At 40.9% G+C, this 15,674-nt stretch overlaps 1 protein-coding gene across 1 annotated transcript; it reads left to right on the forward strand.

The window, feature by feature from the left end:
• Positions 1 to 552: 552 nt before the first annotated feature.
• Positions 553 to 13,840, forward strand: LOC110949029 (glycoprotein endo-alpha-1,2-mannosidase-like protein). Its single transcript, XM_022190888.2, has 4 exons — positions 553 to 1,374; positions 3,515 to 3,624; positions 11,446 to 11,522; positions 12,584 to 13,840. Exons 1-4 carry the CDS (start codon positions 864 to 866, stop codon positions 13,218 to 13,220), a joined length of 1,335 nt encoding a protein of 444 aa, XP_022046580.2. The 5' UTR covers positions 553 to 863; the 3' UTR covers positions 13,221 to 13,840.
• Positions 13,841 to 15,674: the final 1,834 nt, after the last annotated feature.

A 15,674-nucleotide genomic window follows, 5' to 3' on the forward strand; every position in this document is an offset into this window, starting at 1 on the left:
GACAACCACAGATGTAAAGCTATTTGCGTGTTAGGACTGTTTGATTCAGAGAACAGAAGCTACAGATGAATATAAACTCAGTGGGAATCAGTTTTTGGCAGAGCATCACTTCTTGGCACAACACAGTAAAGTGTGTTCAATAGGAGGAACACTAGATGTCAGTATAGGTCTTAACGCACAGTGCAGGACAAGTCAGGAGTTTTAACTTTATAAACATCATGATACTTGATTTCATGTCACCATCTAAACAGTGATGATGATCTGCTTCAGATCTGCTGCGTTTAACTGACTGCCTTGGGGCTGTTTTATTTTCATTTCTTTTTAAACCTTTTTTTCTGTCTGTGCATCCGGAACTGACAGTGTACAGGAGAAACCAAGCAGCCACTGAAGCTTTAAACCAGTCATCGGAGATGATCACTTTTTTGTTGTTTTTGCATCAAGACACCAGGTCATCTGTGGATGGAGCAGCTTCTGGGCGGGACGCAGCATCCAGCTGGAGCAGGGAGGGAGCTCAGAGGCGGTCAGTTTAGAGATCGGTGAGTGAAACGTCTCAGATCGGGAACATATCCCCCCTTAGTAGCATTTAAGAACGAGATTCGATTCTCCTGCAGCGGTATCAGCTAGATCAGCAGAATGCGAAACATCAGGCTGCAGAAGAAAGTTATAAAATCCCTCAACCAACTGCGTCAAGTAGTCTGCTGCGACCGGGCTGCAACCATGTAGGCTCGTCCCTTTTCTCATTTAGATGCCATGCGGGACACTTTGGAGAGTTGCTCGTAGGGTTGCGAGGTGAACTCCTTCTCGGTGCAGAAGCAGCGCAGAGGTTTATTTGCTCTCCTGGTCCACCGCCGCTCCAGCCAACCATGGCGCGGCTCCGGAGGAAGGCTTGCGTCGCTCTGTTTCTTTTCATGCTCTTTATCTTTGGGACCATGATGGGACTGAGGACGCTGAAGCCCAGTGACGGCTTCTCCGATCTGGCTCCGGGTTTGGATCTCCTCCCGATGATAGCAGGGAAGGTGGACCGGCGCTCCGTATCCCGTGATGCCACCACGTCCCCGGGTCAAGCCCGCCCGCCCGGCACCAACACCAAACCAGTTATTTCCAACTCCGGCCCCGAGGGGATTATATTTTACGATGTTCATATTTTCTACTACACTTGGTACGGAAGCCCACACATGGACGGCAAATACATTCACTGGGACCACATCCTTGTGCCACACTGGGACCCCAAAATTGCATCCAGCTACCCCAGAGGGAGACACATGCCGCCGGAGGACATCGGCTCCAGTTTCTACCCGGAACTCAATCCGTACAGCTCGAGGGATCCGGACGTGTTGGAGTCCCACATGGAGCAGATCGGAGCATCCGCAGCAGGTAAAGTTCAGAGATGCAGTGTTCACCCTGAGTTTCTTGGAGAGGGAGAGACATAAAGAAGAAAAGAAAACAGCTGAGTGTTGTTTTTCTTGCTCAGCAGCTGCACAGAAATCTGGCTTCTATAAGCAGAAAGCTGCCTGCTGGAGGGGTACTAAACATTTTCAGCACCACACATCCACTGGACAGCTCCCCACACGCTCACACAGAGGTCCCCATAAATCTGCTGTTAGCGTTTATGCTGCACGACTTTAAAAGCCCCAGTTATCAGAAATGAACACCATAGGCACACAGAAGAAGTAGACTACTTTCCTGGGAGTTTGAATATTTAAAAGATGGGTAATTGACTAAGATGTAATGTATTTTTTCTGATACGGAACATATATTTCATGTGTGGATCATTTATCTTTGGAAACTCTTGCAAATATTTAAGAAGTCTCGTGTAATCTTAAGGAAAAAAACCCTTATGTCTTCCTTAAAAGAAAGCTAAAGCCTGTAGTCTGGTGTCAAGTAACATCCCGGAGCATCAGCCTGCACATGATAGGCCCTGATGTTTCTGTCCTGCGGCTCAGTAGGTTATTGAACACCATCCGGAATGATGAGCAGACCATCCATCCCCCTGAAACCTCATCGCCTTAACAGATGGATCACGGGGAGGCCCAGCTCACAATGCTTAGTTAAAACAATCCACTTAATTAGAGCCCACAGCCAGCCAAACTGTAAATAGTTCCACTTGACTTGATGGCTGATTTCTTACCACTTCTCAGGCTCTTATAAATAAAACGAATAGCAGTGGCCATATTCTTAACACACAGGGACATATATAGATGGGTGTTGTAATGTAATCTTCCCCACAGCTCCACAGCAATTTAATGAATTACTTCTGAGTGCATATCTGATGCACCAGTTCCTCTCTGGTGCCAGGTACCGCCATGGCTGATATGAAGCCATTCTTCAGGCAGCATCAGAGTATGAACAAGCAATTCTCTATTAGAATTTATGAGCTGTCGCACTCTCAAAATGTGCAGAGAGATTGCCACTAAAACAAGGCATAATAAATAGTCTTAGGATGACAAGTGCATATTCATCAATCAGAAGCAGGATAGTGCAGTGAGGCATTTGGGAAGAAAAAATAAATTAACTCTTCTCTGTACAGCCTCGGATGGATCACAGAACTACAAGGAAACAAAAACAGTGACAAAAAAATTGTTTTAGCACCAAAGCGGTGCTAAAAATCACAAGGGCAGAAGAAATACTGCAAGAGGAAACAAAATAATCACCAAATAACCAGAATGAGAATCAAAATTATGACAAGGAATTGGAAACACAACTACAAAATAGAGGGAAGAAGAGTACAGAATTGCTGTTTGCCCTTTGTGGAGTCTTGCTCCAACATCAGAAAAGTTGGGATGCCTTTAAAAATTGACCAGAGGGCCAATTGACTCATACTCTGTCCATATATGCACAATCATACCACCAACATTCCCAGCATTTGATGGACAGACTCCTGTAAAACAAGCAGGGTAATAACACCAATATACAGGGTGGACCATAAGTTTCCTTACATAGGAAAAATAGACATTTTATGTTGGACAACCTTTTAATTTGTATATTGTGCTCTATATCATTACCATTGTTTTGAAAAGACACATTAATACGTGTTTTCCACTGTTGATGAACTTGCATTAGCACGGTTGAAGTTCTGATTGTATTGGCGTTGGTGATGCGTTCCTTGAGATGATTTATGTCTCGAATCTCCACCTGATACACCATGGTCTTCAAGTGCTCCCAAAGATAGCATCAAACACATCTTCTAGGGTATCTGAAACATAAAAAAATATACATTATACATTTTCCTCTGTATGGAAACTTATGACCCACCCTGTATTACCAAGGCAGTGTGAAAACCTTCCTATAAATTAATAAAAGCATGAATAGTTTTTCAACACCCACATTAGGTCGCTTGTATTTCTCACAATCAGGATTAAATCCATGCATTTGGTTAAGAAGTGCATGCATCAGAGGTTTAGAGGTTCATATAGATTTTGGATATTAGTTCTCCTCAGCAGATGCTCTCTGAGGTTTTATCCAGTGTTTTTGGTCCAGGATGGATGTTCAGGTTCATAAACATCTGTATCTCCAGGGGTTCTGGTCCTGTCCTGGTACCCTCCTGGTCTGGCTGACGACAACGGGGAACCCGCTGAGGATTTAGTACCAGCTTTGTTGGATGCTGCATATAGACACAATCTCAAGGTAAAAGGCATCTGCACATTGTGTGTGTATGTGTGTTTGTGTCAAAGACTTGAAATCTAGCAGAGAAAGAGGCCAAGGCTCAAAGAAGTGCCGTGAATCAAATCCAATCTAAGACGTGACACGAGGCTCCAATTTTAGTGCGTACACCAAGTTTATCATTGTAGAAAATGAATGAATGAATGTTGCCATCTGTTAATGATAGAGTTGATTTTCCACCAGTAATGCTGACTGATAAAGATGCTACAGCATTTTTTTCCATCTATTTTTCCAACCTTTATTCAACCAGGTAAATCCCTGGCATTAAACAAATGAAAACACATTGATAGAAGTACTAAAAACACATAGTAATACTAAAATGACAGTCAAGTAAGCTAATAACTGACATAATTAAGAGATATACTATGTCGTTTTTGATCTGAAGTAGTGAACACAAGAGGAAGTCACTGAAGCAACTTTTCAGAGGTACAAATTAATGACTTTATATATGAGAATATACCATCTGCACAATAAACATATGGACAACAAATTGTAGAATACAAAGCATAATGGTGTGACTTCACTTTGGTAGCAGTACACAAACAAAGCCCAACATGCTAGGGCACTGTGTTGATCAAGAACCAGTACAAAGATGGCAGCAACCGCCGTCTCCTAGCTTGAAAAGAAAAACAAATGAAGAGTTCATTTGCAAAAACAGATAACTCGGTTTTGATAAATTTTCAGAAAACTTTTTTTTATTGTTTACTTGAGATAATATCAATCAAACTGAAGTTGACTGGATTTGACTCAGTAGAAAAATACATGACAAAATAGAGAAAAAATAAATTATTATTATTATTATTATTATTATTATTATTATCTCAAGTAAACAATAAAAAATATTTTTCTGAAAACGGAGTACCTGTTTTTGCAAATGAACTCTTCAAATCTTGTGGCTGAGATAGAAAATAAAGAATAATAATCAGTCTCATTTTCAGCATGAGCTGTATTTAAAAAAAGAAAGTGTATCTGAGAGAGAAGGTCCACAGCTACACAATGCGCCATCATCTGCATAAGAGTATTAGTTTTGTGCACACTAGAACCTAAATTATTTACAATAAAGAAACCAAAGTAAAGGAATGTGAGGTACGACATTCAATACAGCAGATCACTGACTTTCACACTAGAAAAAAATTCATAAAATGCTATAATTAACAAAGAGAGTCTGCTTTATTACCTCCGCCAGGAGGTTATGTAATCATCAGAGTTTGTTTGTCTGTTTGTCTGTTAACAGCATAACTCAAAAAGTCATGGACGGATTTTCACCAAATTTTTACAGAATGTCCGGAAGAGCAAAAGTAACAATCGATTAGATTTTGGAGGTGATCCGGATCACCGTCTGGATCCAGGATTTTTTTGAAGGACTCTGTGCAATTGAGAGATGGCCGCCTGGCCATCTCTCAATTGACAAACAGATGGCCTGGTGGAGGTCTGCGCTCTCCGAGTGCTTTTCTAGTATTGACATTAAAGTTGCATTGGCTCAGTGATTGGCAGCGTCGCCTTGCAGCTTGATAGTTCACGTTCCAGCCTGTGTCTGGGATCTTTCTGCATGGAGTTTGCATGTTCTCCCTGAGCATGCGTGGGTTTTCTCCGGGTACTCCGGCTTCCTCCCACAGTCCAAAAACATGCTGAAGTTAATTATGATTCTAAATTGTCTGCAGGTGTGAATGTGAGAGTATGTGTATCTATGTGTCTATATGTAGCCCTGTGATAGACTGGCAACCTTTCCTGAATGTCCCTTGTCTTCGCCTTAAGTCAGCTGGGATAGACTCCATCAATCCCATGACCCTAATGAGGATTAAGCGGTGGATGGATGGATGGTGTTAAAGTAACCTAATTTTTATTTTTGAATGGTTGCCAGAGTGTGAATGAAGTTGAGGCTTAATGTGTAAAAATGACTGTCTGGCTGCTACCTCTCTCTGTCCATTCATCTCATGAAGACCTTAATGACACAGGAGCTAGAAAATGATTTTTGAGGTGGCCGGAAAACTTAAAACCACTCAAAATAATAATTTAGAATTGGGATTTGTGCTGTATTAGATATTGAATCTGCAGTGCCCTTTTGATAAAAAAGAGAGAAAGAGCAAGAGCTCCTCAGCTTTCTCTGCTGGCTTTGTTCAAGCTGTCTTTGCCACTCGGGGACTTCACTCTGAATGTTGACTTCTTCAGCATTGGAGCATAAAAGTGGTCAAAGAGCTGCCGCTGCTGGATCAGTGGTTGAATAAACTCTAGAGCACATCAGCACAGTAGCGAGGTGTGTGTGACCATGACCAATTGCCAATTAGGTTGGAAAATGTCACGGTGGGGGGGAATAGCTGCCATCCATGTTGCTCCCTCTGCCTCCTGTCACTGTATTGAATGCTTAATGAAGTTTGATAGAGTAAATGTGCTTTAATTGCAATACAGTTCATGTAGGACATTTTTCAAGTAGAGATAGAGCTGGAGGGTAAAGGGAGAGAGTGTGAGAAATAATGGGTGATAGCTAAGACAAAGTTATGACAGTATCTTTGTTTATGTAGCTGTCAAATTTTGTTCACGAGTTTGAAGTGATCCTGCCAGATCTGCTTTCCAAAATTTTTACTGAAATAAGTTTAAGAAAGATGCGTCCTGTATGCGTCTTCTAATCTCAAGAGTAAAAGCCACTCCAGGGCCATTCTTTGACTGAAATTGAAATGACATGTAAGAGACAAGCTTGTAAGAATTCTCCTGTGTCAAAGCGGGTGCTATTAATAATGCACCGACAGCATTTCCACATGTTTAATTAAAGACAAAAACAGATAAAAGCATCAGCATTACTGTAAAGTTTTGTTTAAGTTTTTATGGTTTTCAGTGATTAAACAATCAGCTGATTGACTGAAAACAAATTGAGAGCTGTTTTTAAATAACTGAGTCAATCTTAAGCTAAAATACCTTATTCCTTTTAAACTCCAGGCTGTAAAATATGAAGAGTTACTGATTTTTAAGCTTTAAACTGAAAATCTATGGGTTCTGGATTGTGAACAGAAGCAAACAAGACATTTTATGATGCCGTCTTTACCATTTTTTGATCCTTATTAAAATAAATAAATAAGCAAAGACGCAGATTACACATGCAGTTGTGTAATTTGGCCCAGCTGGTTGAGGCACATGGCTGCCTTCCCTGAGCCTGGTTCTGTCAGAGGTTTTTTCCCTCCTCTATATTTTAAGTTTTTTTCCATTCCGTCCCACCGTCACTCATAGGGAATCCAAAGGCAAGCCTGGATTGTTGGCTTTTGTGTTCTCTGTTTATAATTCGTGAGATTGCACTATATATATAAAATTTAATTGAACTGAAAATTTTATTTACATAAGCCGACTAAGGTATGCTCCTTTTTTAATGCATAGAACCAAATAAAAGGTCACTGGCCTACAATCAAACAAGTTGTATTTACAACTTGCTAAAGATATCGCCAAGGTTAATTACAGAGCATTGTTGTAACCCAAACCATTACCAAGCTGGTGTTTGTATCTTGATGTGAAGATAAAATGGATTTATTTTCCAGCTGCACTGTGACACATATTGGCCTTGTCCTCTCTCTAAACATCTCTGATGAGAGGCAGTAAGTTTGTCAGACCAGCCTGTCAGAGTTGATATCACGTTTGTTTGATCTGCTGTTTTGCTGGAGGCAAAAAGAAAATGTATCTCTGCAAGGCCAAGACAAGAACGCAAAGATTAGACATGCAACGCTGAGCTGATGAGGTTTTACACATAATGCTGTCAGGACAGAAGCTAATAGACAGAATTTAATGCATGCTTTATTGTCATCAGTGACCCAGCAAGAATGGCATTTTCACAAAGAGCGAGTGTGGAAAAGCAGACCGTGACCTGCTCTCTGCAAATCAACTGCACGTTTCAGTATCTTGTTGCAATAAGAAGGAGCTGCTTATCTTCGTATTTAATGAGAGCTCTCAGAAGGTCACAATCAGAGCAGCCACGAGAGAGCTTTGGAATAAAATTATTGAGTGTAAGGCAGCGGGTTGAGTTCAGCATTGCCACATATCGTCTTCTCATTCTCCTTGTTTTTGTTGAACTCCTCCCACTCCGTCTACACGGAATTATTTCTCTTTGGATTGCTTCTTCTTGCATAATTTTAGCAAAATGCTGACACGGCAAAGAACCTTGGCTCTCATAATTTGGAACTCTGATGGAAAACAATCTTAAATAATTCCTTTGCTCTTTTCTGCTGAAAGGCAGGCTTAAAGGTGGGAGGGAAGTCCAAGTGAGGAGAACAGATGGTCCCACAGGAACAGCGGCAACAGCCAAAAATGCATCAGATCAGGATTCAAGAGACACACATATCTGCAGTCTGCTTACAGTGCAAAGTGGCGTTCAGCTTGTCTGAGAAATGCTAGAGAGAATCAATGAGTTGTTTAGTTTTGTCATATCAGAGCCTTGGAGTGTGTACTGTAAGAATTCACAATGACAGTACAAAAAAAGATGAATCCAACATAGAAAGAAATCAGCAGGAATAATGAGGCACAAAAATGTCTGATGAGTTCTGAGGTCTGGGATGAACTTTTCCAAGAGTCAAAACTTGATTCACCTATTAGGAGGGGGCTCTTTCAAAACCCAACTGTATTCAGTTTACAAATGTAAGACAGAAAAAAAAAAAAATCATCAAATCCTTTAATCTGAGAAGTTGGAACCATGAATTGTTTGGCTGAAAATGAAACAGGTAGCTGCTAATTTTCTGTCAGTCAGCTAGTCGATGAAGTTAAAGTCACACTATAGAGGGATTAAAAGTTTTCAGTTTTGATTTAACTAGTCAGCGTGGATGTGGTGAAGCAGCAAATCACATCTAAATGTATGGCAAAACGGGAAAATGAGCATGTACTTTTAGAAAGATAGAAATGTTTGCTGACATACACCTCAGTCACACACCACCTACAATACTGATCTGCATGCAACTCCAAACTATGAGCCTATAGTGAAGTATGGTTTTATATAGTGGACAGGCTTAGCATTTGGCATGTAGCAAAAGATAACTGACCATTTAGCACAGAGAGACTAATTAAGAACCAGTAAAATGTATTTAAATTAGATGCTGGTATAGACCCTTGTAGTATGCTTTTGGCCCCTGGGGGTCTAGGACTCCAAAGCATTCTTTGTCTATTTAGCAATGCAGCCTTTGCCAAGAGAAAACCCCCAAAGTAGTAAAGGGAGCTTTAGATACGACGCATACACTAAATCACATATTTGGAATATTTACACATTCTAAAGTATTCACAAATTTAAATAGAGATGAGTGGAAATGGGAGCAGAGCCTGCTCACTAAAATCAAATCTAGCTTCCATCATTTTAGCGTTCACACACCACGTAGCTAAAAACACACTGACCCCTCTTCAGGTAATCCTGCAAAAATAAGGCAATGTACTTTTTTTTTATTGTTATATAAGTTGAACAGCATTTCAGCAGCACCCACACGCAGCTCGTGTATTGTGTACGGCAGACGTGCAGAGCGCATCACATGGAGCCTCCACAGCAGTGCTGCTGCTTGACCTCGGCTTGAAGTAGAGCTGAAATAGTCCTTTTGCCCAGGGGATGGTGGGGGCGGTTTGGAGGGGACAGGCTGGGGGGAGGGGGGGTTGGAAGTTAGATGTAGGAGAAAAGGAGCAGAGGGGAAATGTGCATCATGGGTCCCATGACTCAGTTTGTGCCTCTGAACAATCTCACCCTGAGGGGCTGTAAAAGTTCTGTCTTGTAAGTAGGCCATGCAGCCACGTGTACACGGGGGAATACGGCCCATGGGTGCCCTACAATGACATCAGCTTCACTTTTTTTTTGTTTTTGTTTCCAGATGCATTGAGTTACAACATTTACTCTTAGATGAACCTCTATTGTTGTGTGTGTTCACTGGATTTGACCACAGAATTAAAGTGGCACTCTTGCATTAAGAAATGTGCCAAACTTAGTTGAAATTGATCCGGTTGTCATAAAGGCCTGGACCTTTATCTTTGTGTTGGCACACATTCCTCCCTTCGAACTTTCTGCATGACACGGCAGTAAATTCCTCTCTGCTCAGCATAAATCATGCTGGGGCTGTTCCAGGCTCATGCTGTCAATGTTTATGGGGTATTAAAATGCATCAACTCTGTCTCATTTATTTCTAAATTACCACAGAGTAATGGGCCAGTGTGTTGGGAAAATGAGCTGAGCTTTCTAGTGGTTTGTGCTGCTGCGAATACCAAACCACAACAGATTTGTTTTCCCTCAATAGTTGATAATCATGTGGCTTCACATCCTCTAATACCTCACAGTCTTTCAAACTGGCTTCATGTTTGTTCTCACTTTATTGGGCTGTTAAATCACACAAGGTTCAAAGAGTAATCTCCTCATAAACATTGATTTAAAGGTATGATTTACTTATATGATCAATATCCTGCAGCTATCTTTTTCTCTAAATTAATATTCTGCAGGCATAGCGCACCTTACACCATCAAAAAGTACATTTTGATGCACATAAAAGTTAGTGGCACAATTGATTCTGTTTGTTTTGCCTGCATCGTAAGAGTTTATCGCTGCATGTCTGCGGTTTGCAACTATTGGCTAAGTTTAAGCCACACATCACTGTAATCCATTTGTGCACTGTGGTCAGTATCCCTGTGACAGTACCTTGTTCTGCAGAAAAATGCGGTGTGTGTCATCTGTCTACAACAGAGATTGTTTCCAGTAAGCAATAATATAAAGATGAAATGTAAACACAGTCCTTATAAATGTGACACTGCTTTCATACCATGCTGCTGGTGTGGCTCTAAGGATAGTGATGTCAATCAGCAATTTAACTAATTAGGTCCAGACTGAAATACTTCAACAAAGATGTAAGATGCATTGCCATGACAACATGCAGACTAAATGCAGTCTTTCTTTCTTTCTTTCTTTTCTTTCTTTCTTTCTTTCTTTCTTTCTTTCTTTCTTTCTTTCTTTCTTTCTTTCTTTCTTTCTTTCTTTCTTTCTTTCTTTCTTTCTTTCTTTCTTTCTTTCTTTCGGGGATGAGAGAGGAATCATACAACATGGGTTAAGGTGTCTTTGTGTAGCTCCCTTAACAACATCTTACATCCATTTGTATGCTGCCATCGTCTTAAAAAGCCTTTTTCCTTCACATTGTCCCCCTTGGGTGTCCACTGCTAGAAAAGTGGTGTTTCATTTTTATCATGCATAATTCAAAGTCCCTGAATTCTCTGGCCGTGCCTTAAAATATTTAACTTAAACACATTTTGGGTACATATAAGTTGAGGTCCCTTGTGTCTGTTCTACTTTTATTCATCAATTGTAAATAGCTGTTTTTAACAGAGCCATTAACTGAGAATTACAGAAGCCTCCAGAGGGGGAGCACTGAAAAACATCTTCTGCAGTGTAGCAGAATTTGTCATGAAAATGAAACAGGGTGAGAATATGGTTCTGTATTGTCCAAATAAGTGGATGAAGTCAGCGTTATACCCTTATTCGCAGGTTTTTATAAAATTTTAAATACCAGAATGAAAGCTTTAGGACACTTTTTTTGGGGATGAGGAATTGGCAATCTGATGGGCTGAAAAAATATTTGACTCTTATTATGCATCTTATAGAACTATTTCTTTCTGGCAGTGCCTCAAACATTGATTACAAACCAGACGCACTCGTCAGCCATTTATGAGACATTTCCCCTGAGAAACTGCTAATTTTGAATCGATACTTGTAAAGGTCATGTGCAAGTGCTGACTGTGACGTCTCAGCAGAATGATGAATCGCACCTAACAAGCCATGCGTCTCTCTACACGTCTACCCAGGTTGCATTTCACATCCAGACGTACAGAGGACGGAACGACCAGAGTGTTCACGACAACATCAAGTACATCATTGACAGGTAGGCGCCTGTCTGGTTGCGCTTCATCACTGAGTCAACTCAAATAGAAAACCATTAAGATCGCATGCATGGATGAAGAAGAAGTAGTAACAACATTGAAATACTTTTAGGATGCATTTGTGATTATATAAGACCAGTTTCATGACTTATGAATGAGTTTTTAAAGTAAAAGCTTTTTTTCCCCTAACTTTTCGTATTGAGGTTAAACTTAAAAGAAGCACCTGTCAGGTCCGAACAAACTCAAAAGCTCCAACCTTCTGAAGATATTGAGTTTCAACAAATGTAAAGAAGAAATGGGATGCAAGTTCTTTATATTTTGCTTCGGTGGTCAAAGGTATAGAAAGATAGAAAGGTGTGCCCACGTTTCTTCTCAGCAAGATAACCCGTCACTTGCTTCCATTAAATTACTCTTAAATTTTCTGTGGAGATTTATAGTATTCACAGGGTTAACTTATTTTTGTTGACTTCATAAATTTCTTTAGCAACCTCATAAATATATTTTGTTTTCTCTGTGAATAGAATAAAAATAGAAATAATGTATTGATCCCTAAGGAGATATTTTGTAAATAGAGCATTTATTGTACTTACAGCTGTTTTATGATTACTCACTGACTATATGTTTAAACGATGTTAGATTTATAAACCCATACTTTGTGTGCTTTCCTGTTTCCACGAAATATAAAAAGAATTGTCAAGAAATTTACTGAACAGCTTTGTGCTTCCCAGGGGATAAAACCTGCCCACTTTAACATGAGTCTTTTTTATGTTATCCTCATGTGTCACTGTCGACTTTAAACAGAATACATCTAATAATCTAACAGGCAGATGCCAGTGATGCTTTAGCGCAATAATGTTTCTCAGGGGATTAACAAAATACCTCTGGTCCTTTCTCTGAAGCATCAGATACACAATTTACATTTTTTAGCTTTACAACACTATCAGTTTCATGTGTGTCCTTCTAAATAGCACGTCAGCCTCTTGACTGAATTCACTAATCATTAACTAATTAGTTCAGCATTTCATCTTGCTGCTGCTTAATTTACTCTGTTATTGTCTTGAAGGTATGGTGACCACGGAGCCTTCTACAAGTTTACGTCCAGCACAGGGAAGAGTCTTCCTATGTTTTACATCTATGACTCCTACTTAACTCCACCAGAGTCCTGGTCTGAATTTTTGACTCCTACCGGTTCCCACAGCGTGCGTGGCTCAGCCTACGACTCCATCTTTATCGCCCTGATCGTGGAGGAGCGTCACAAGCACGACATTCTCGCAGGTGGATTTGATGGCATGTACACATACTTTGCCTCCAACGGTTTTTCCTTTGGTTCTTCTCACCAGAACTGGAAAGCCATCAAGGCTTTCTGCGACGGGAACAATCTCCTTTTCATCCCCAGCGTGGGGCCTGGTTATATTGACACCAGCATCCGGCCTTGGAACAACCACAACACACGCAACCGGGTCAACGGCCGTTACTACGAGACGGCTCTACAGGCGGCACTCAATGCGCGCCCAGAGATTGTCACCATCACGTCTTTTAATGAATGGCATGAGGGGACGCAGATAGAGAGGGCGGTCCCTAAGAAAACTGTTACACGTGTATACTTAGACTACCAGCCCCATGGACCCGATCACTACTTGGACCTGACCCGCCGCTGGGCCGAGCAGTTCAATAAAGAGAAGGAGCAGTGGCTCATGTGAGCTTTTATCCTCATGAAGTGGGAAAGCATGCTCTTGTAAAAGTGTGTTCACAAATCAAAGAGAGAGAACAATTGAATGCAGATTCTGCTCGCCTGTAGATGTGAGCACTGAAGAACTTGCATTTACCTTTTAACATGTCCAGATGTGAGTGTTGCTAGACTGTGTGTGTGGAGGTGTGTACACATGCTGGTGTTCTCTGAACTGTATTGGAAATCCAGACTTCTAAAATACTCACAGGACCCACCTCTGATCTCAGCTTCCTGACATACTTCTAATGTGAGAAGCTCCTTCCTGCTATATTCATAAATACAATGTGTCACCAAGTAAGGGTGTCATGTCCTTCTCTACTGTCAACTTGGAGTTGAAAGACTGTTGTTCTCTTATCGACAGTGGATTAACAAAGAAAATTGTACCAGTTTTTTGTCTCTTTATTCTGGTTCAGAGAGCTTTGATGAAGTGGTGTTTTAAAAATTACTAATATGATTCAAAAATCCAATCTTCTACACAGGGGCGGATCCAGATTAATTTTAGTGGGGGGCACAACAGATATTTTGGGGGAGCACCGAAAAGCTGTAAGAATAAAATTAAAGCTGCAACCGACCTCTCACTTTTACAAAGTATTTCTCATGTTTTGTTTTATTTTTGCTCTTCAACCCAATAGGAAAGCTGTATATGACCTTTTCATTTTGGACTGTTAACGTTCAAATTATGGTAAAAGGTCTGTATTTATATAGCGCTTTTCCACCTGCAAGGTACCCAAAGCACTTTACATGATACATCACATTCACCCATACATGGCAGAAGCTGCCATGCAAGGTGCTAACCACAACCCATCAGGAGCAATTAGGGGTTAGGTGTTTTGCTCAGGGACACCTCAACATGAGCACAACAGGCCGAGGATCGAACCGGCAACCCTCCGGTTGCAAGACAGCCACTCTACCCACTGAGCCATGCCACCATGTTTATGTTGTTCATGTGAATTACAGCATCATCAGCTGCAGCATCTGTCTGTTATGTAAAACTAGTAAGCTCAACAACAGTATTCTGAGGGCTGTTAAGTAACAAATATTGTGTAAGAACAGCACGATAAACAACCCTGTGGATTTGCACTTCTTAGAATGTTTACTGACAATTATCACACCTACAATAAGAAATAATATTCTGTACTTTTAGCAACTAGTTCTCAGCTGTAAACCAGAAACATCATAGGGTTCTGTATGCTAATCAGTCTAAATCAAAATGAGTACTACCCAATACACAGTGAACAACAAGAATCTGTACCCTTGATCTGTGGTAAAATAATCTGAAATGTTCTGTGCAGTAATGGAAATTTTAAAATACAGTAAGTAGCTCTCTATACATTTAATAGTAAACCTGAGAACAATAATAAACAGTAACAATACGCCATATTCTTAAATCATTTAATAATGCACAGCTCAGCAAACATCATAGTGTTCTGCATATAAATCACAAAAAGCTGCTCTCAATAATGTTTCACAGTGAGCAGTGAGGGGGGGGTCTGGCACTGTGTACTTCCTAGAGCACCTCCTCTTTTTACATTCTTCATATGGGATGGAAATAAAGTAACGTTGCTTTAGCACGTCCATCAAAGGCCTGTAGGTGTGAAGCAGGAAGCCCTCCTCAATGAGGATGTGTCTCCTCCTCCTCCTTGTGGTTGGACTTCAGGACCATCTCTGTGTCCAGGATGTTATTAACGCCAGGAGACTTCTCAAACTTCACCAGGTTCTCCAGTCACGCGAAGATCGTACTCATCATGGTGTCCATGTACAGAGTAGTGATGACATCGTGCTGCTTAAAGCCATCTTCACCAACTTCAATCTGATCTTGGGGCTTGAAGAAGTCATCCTGATGGACCACACAGCAGTTGGGCAGGTTCTTGATCAGGTGGTTGGTGAGGCTGGTTTTCCCTCCATTGGTTACGCCGCCGATGCCGATGACGTACTTCATGTTCTCGGATTGGTCAAAGCTTGGAGTAAGGGTCAAAAATGTCAGTAAAACCAGGTCGGGAGTGATCGGACATGGAAGAAAGCTGAAAAAGAGAAGGTTGCAGCAGGAAACATCAACTACTGGAGTCCTCCATGGCATTTGAGTTTAGTGAGTAAGGTAAGAGCAGAAAGGGAGCTGCCACTTGGACACAGTTCTTCCTCCCAAAGAGGACCTCTTTCTGTTGTCACTGCTACACATACTGCCCTAGTTGAGGTTTTAGGTGGAATATTCCTTTTAACCAGCCCCTCGGGTCTCTTTGAGGACTTTAGATGGAATACTTGGTTAAACTAACATTTTAGGTGCATGTCCAGGGATTTTTGGTGGAATGTTCCTTTAAGGTGGATGTGTGAGGACCTTGTAGGTGGAATACTTCCTGAAACCAACCTTTTAGGTCAATATTCAAAGATTTAAGGTGGAATATCCCTTTAAACCAACCTAAATTTCATG

The sequence above is a fragment of the Acanthochromis polyacanthus genome, chromosome 12 (assembly GCF_021347895.1).
Source record: "Acanthochromis polyacanthus isolate Apoly-LR-REF ecotype Palm Island chromosome 12, KAUST_Apoly_ChrSc, whole genome shotgun sequence".
Taxonomy (NCBI): domain Eukaryota; kingdom Metazoa; phylum Chordata; class Actinopteri; family Pomacentridae; genus Acanthochromis; species Acanthochromis polyacanthus.